This window comes from Vidua macroura, chromosome 26 (assembly GCF_024509145.1).
Source record: "Vidua macroura isolate BioBank_ID:100142 chromosome 26, ASM2450914v1, whole genome shotgun sequence".
Classification (NCBI taxonomy): Eukaryota; Metazoa; Chordata; class Aves; order Passeriformes; family Viduidae; genus Vidua; species Vidua macroura.
Genome location: NC_071596.1, coordinates 4,019,059 through 4,022,217, shown reverse-complemented (window position 1 = coordinate 4,022,217; position 3,159 = coordinate 4,019,059). Strand labels below are relative to the sequence as shown.

General features: G+C 53.1%; 1 protein-coding gene across 1 annotated transcript; it reads left to right on the top strand.

The window, feature by feature from the left end:
• The first annotated feature begins 215 nt into the window (after positions 1-215).
• On the top strand, positions 216-2,668 carry KLF2 (KLF transcription factor 2). Its single transcript, XM_053999726.1, has 3 exons — positions 216-329; positions 468-1,359; positions 1,750-2,668. Exons 1-3 carry the CDS (start codon positions 255-257, stop codon positions 1,923-1,925), a joined length of 1,143 nt encoding a protein of 380 aa, XP_053855701.1. The 5' UTR covers positions 216-254; the 3' UTR covers positions 1,926-2,668.
• Positions 2,669-3,159: the final 491 nt, after the last annotated feature.

Sequence of the window (3,159 nt, the reverse complement as noted above, 5' to 3'; positions counted from 1 at the left end):
GCCCCGATCCCCGCGCCGAGGGGAGGGCGGCGAAGGGGGCCCGTCCCAGCTCCGCTCCGCCCCGCTCGGGCTGGGACCGCCGCCGCTGCCGTGTCCTTTTATACCGGGGCTAAATTTAGGCTGCGCCCGAGCCGCTGCCTCCCGCCCGCCCCGTCCGGGACGGACGCGTTTCCTCCGCTCCTGCAATTGGCCTGAGGCCGCCCGCGCCCGCGTTATAAGGTGCGGAGGGCGGCCGGCCGCGCTCGTCCCGCACCATGGCGCTGAGCGACACCGCCCTGCCCTCCTTCGCCACCTTCGCCAGCCCCTGCCGCGAGAAAGCCCTGCACGAAGTGAGTGTCCCCCGCGCTCAGCACCGACGGCTCGGCGCACCGGTGGGCGGCCGAGCCGCGCCCCGGGTCCGTCCCCCCCTCCCCCGGTGCCCCGAGGCGAACGGCACCTCTAACCCTCTCCCTTTTCTCTCTCCCCAGAGGTGGAAGTGTGAGCAGGAGGCCAAGACCCCCGCCGGCACCTGGGGCGGCCTCTCCCCGCGCAAAGAGGATGAGGATCTCAACAACGTGCTGGATTTTATCCTTTCCATGGGCAGCGACGGCTACGGCCAGGGCGCTGCCGGCGGGGACTATCCCCCTGCCCAAGGCGAAAGCGGTGGCTTTTACCAGACAAACCCGTCCCCGGGATGCTACAATGCCCTGGAGCAGGGCAGCCCCCCGCCCTACAACGCCGGCATCGTGCCGGAGATGATGCGTTCCGAGATGGACTCCAACTACTGCCCTTCTGGCAGCGTCCACGGCCGCTTCTTTGTGACACCCACCTTCGGGGGCCCGCAGTTCGTTGAGAACATTAAGCCCGAGCCCGACATGGACAATTATGGACCGGTCCTGGGTCTGGTGCCCCAGGCTTGCCCGAAGATCAAGCAGGAGGGGAACGCGACCTGCATGATGGCCTACGAGCAGCCCCGGGTGGCCAGTTCCCCGCAGATCCCTGGGGCAGAGACGCCCCCGCTGAGCCCCGACGATCTCATGGTGAATGACTGCCACACGCAGATGATGTGCCCCTCGTCCGTGTCCTACCAGCAGAGTTACCACCCGGCCTCCGGCTTCCACCACCCGCAGACCCACCTCCAGTACCAGAACACCTCCCAGTTCGGCCTTTTCGAGGACAGCCTGCCCTTACAGCCCTCGGCTCCAAGGGGCATGCTCACCCCTCCTTCCTCCCCTCTGGAGCTGCTGGACTCCAAACCAAAGCGAGGGCGCCGGTCCTGGCCGAGGAAGAGGACGGCCACCCACACGTGCAGCTATGCCGGCTGTGGGAAGACCTACACCAAGAGCTCACACCTGAAGGCCCACCTCAGGACACACACAGGTAAACATTGCTGATGGCCTTCATGCGGGGATGTGCCGTGTGCCGGCTGGGATAGCCCAGTTTGCAGCCTGGGCTTTTTTTACCCTGTAATCTGTTGAATTCACGGCTGATGGTCAGGTCTGTAATATCTAGGTGTTTACCTGTGTAGTCAAAGCTTTGCTAAGGGCTTCTAAAGCCCTTTCTCCAAAGATTTTCACTGCACGTATAGCTGAAAATCTTTGGAGAAAGGGCTTTATGGTAAAGGAATTTCTAGTAATTCAGCTTAAAAGCACTTGCATCTTGCCGTGGAAGGGCTCGGTAGCGACTAAAGGGATACGCTAGAATTAAACTCGGCAGGTTGCCTGGTGTGTGGTGCCTCGCTGAGTCACGCTCTCCGATCTCCCCAAACAGGTGAAAAGCCCTACCACTGCAACTGGGAAGGCTGCGGTTGGAAGTTCGCGCGCTCCGACGAGCTCACCCGTCACTACCGCAAGCACACGGGGCACCGGCCCTTCCAGTGCCACCTCTGCGACAGGGCCTTCTCCAGGTCAGACCACCTGGCTCTGCACATGAAGCGGCACATGTAGCCCCGGGGAGCCTGCCCTGCCCACTGCGGACCTTATTTAACTGCTCAGGTGCAGAAGCGTTCGAAATCTGTAGCTGGTACTACATAGGGAGGCACCGACCGACGCTCCAGGACGGACACGGAGGATGCGACACGAGGAGGCTCAGCCAGGCATCTCCTGCAGGGAATGTGCCCTGCCTGAGTCAGTGACCTGCCCGTCCCGGTCAGGAGAACAGGGGTTAATTTATGCAGCTTCTGTGAAGGGGAAACTCCATAAGACTCCATACAGATTGTATAGAAGAAGCTGTAAATATGTTTGTTGTTGTTTTTTTTTTTTTTTCCCCCAATTCTAATTGCCCATTCCTAAGCTTTACAAGACAATGTTTGTATGGAAACTGCCTGAAGTTGACCCTAGAAGAGGTAAAATGAATGTTACTGTAGCTAACGATGTTAGTTTAGATCTCAGTTGAAGGCATGGCTAAGAGAACACTCCTCTTGTTAGACTGTTTGGTTCACAGGTGCAATAGTATTCTTGTTTGCCATGATCTACACTAGAAGTACAGGGCTTGATGTCTTGTAAGAAAATAACCTATTTACTGTAATTTTTTTATATATTGTAAATAATTTTATACAATGAGAAATATTGTATATGTAAATAGAAGACAAATAGGTATTTTGCCTATTTTCTGTTTTTATAAAAACATAATTTTTCAATGTTTGAAAACATTTCATCTTTTTAATAAAATAAGATTTTAATTACTGTGACTTTTATTCTCCTTTGAGATGTCCCTGTTACTTTTTCCCTGATGGCTGGATCAGCAACCACCTGATTGTGTTTCAAATTATCAACAACTGTAACAAGACACTTAAAAAAATCTGAGCCATGGATTTGTCTGAAATAGATAACTGAGTGAGTAAGGTATTCTCAGTGGTAAATAAGACATAGTACAGGGCTTTATCAAAAAATCAAAAAGGAAAGTAGATCATATTCAAAATATACTTCCTAAAAATGGTTAAGTAAGCAACACTGTAATTTCAGTCTCAGTTCTAGTTTATGCTAGACTATTTTAATAGCATTCTTAATGTTTTCCAGATGCAGTTATAGTTTTGCCAGCAGTGTGTGGGTTTTTACTATAAATTTAAACACTGCATTTTTGTAATTATGGGGGCTTATTTTAAGGCATTCTTGTACATAAATTATCCTTGTTCTCTAGAGCTCAGTGCAGAATTCCAATAGAACAGTAGTGGAATTCAAG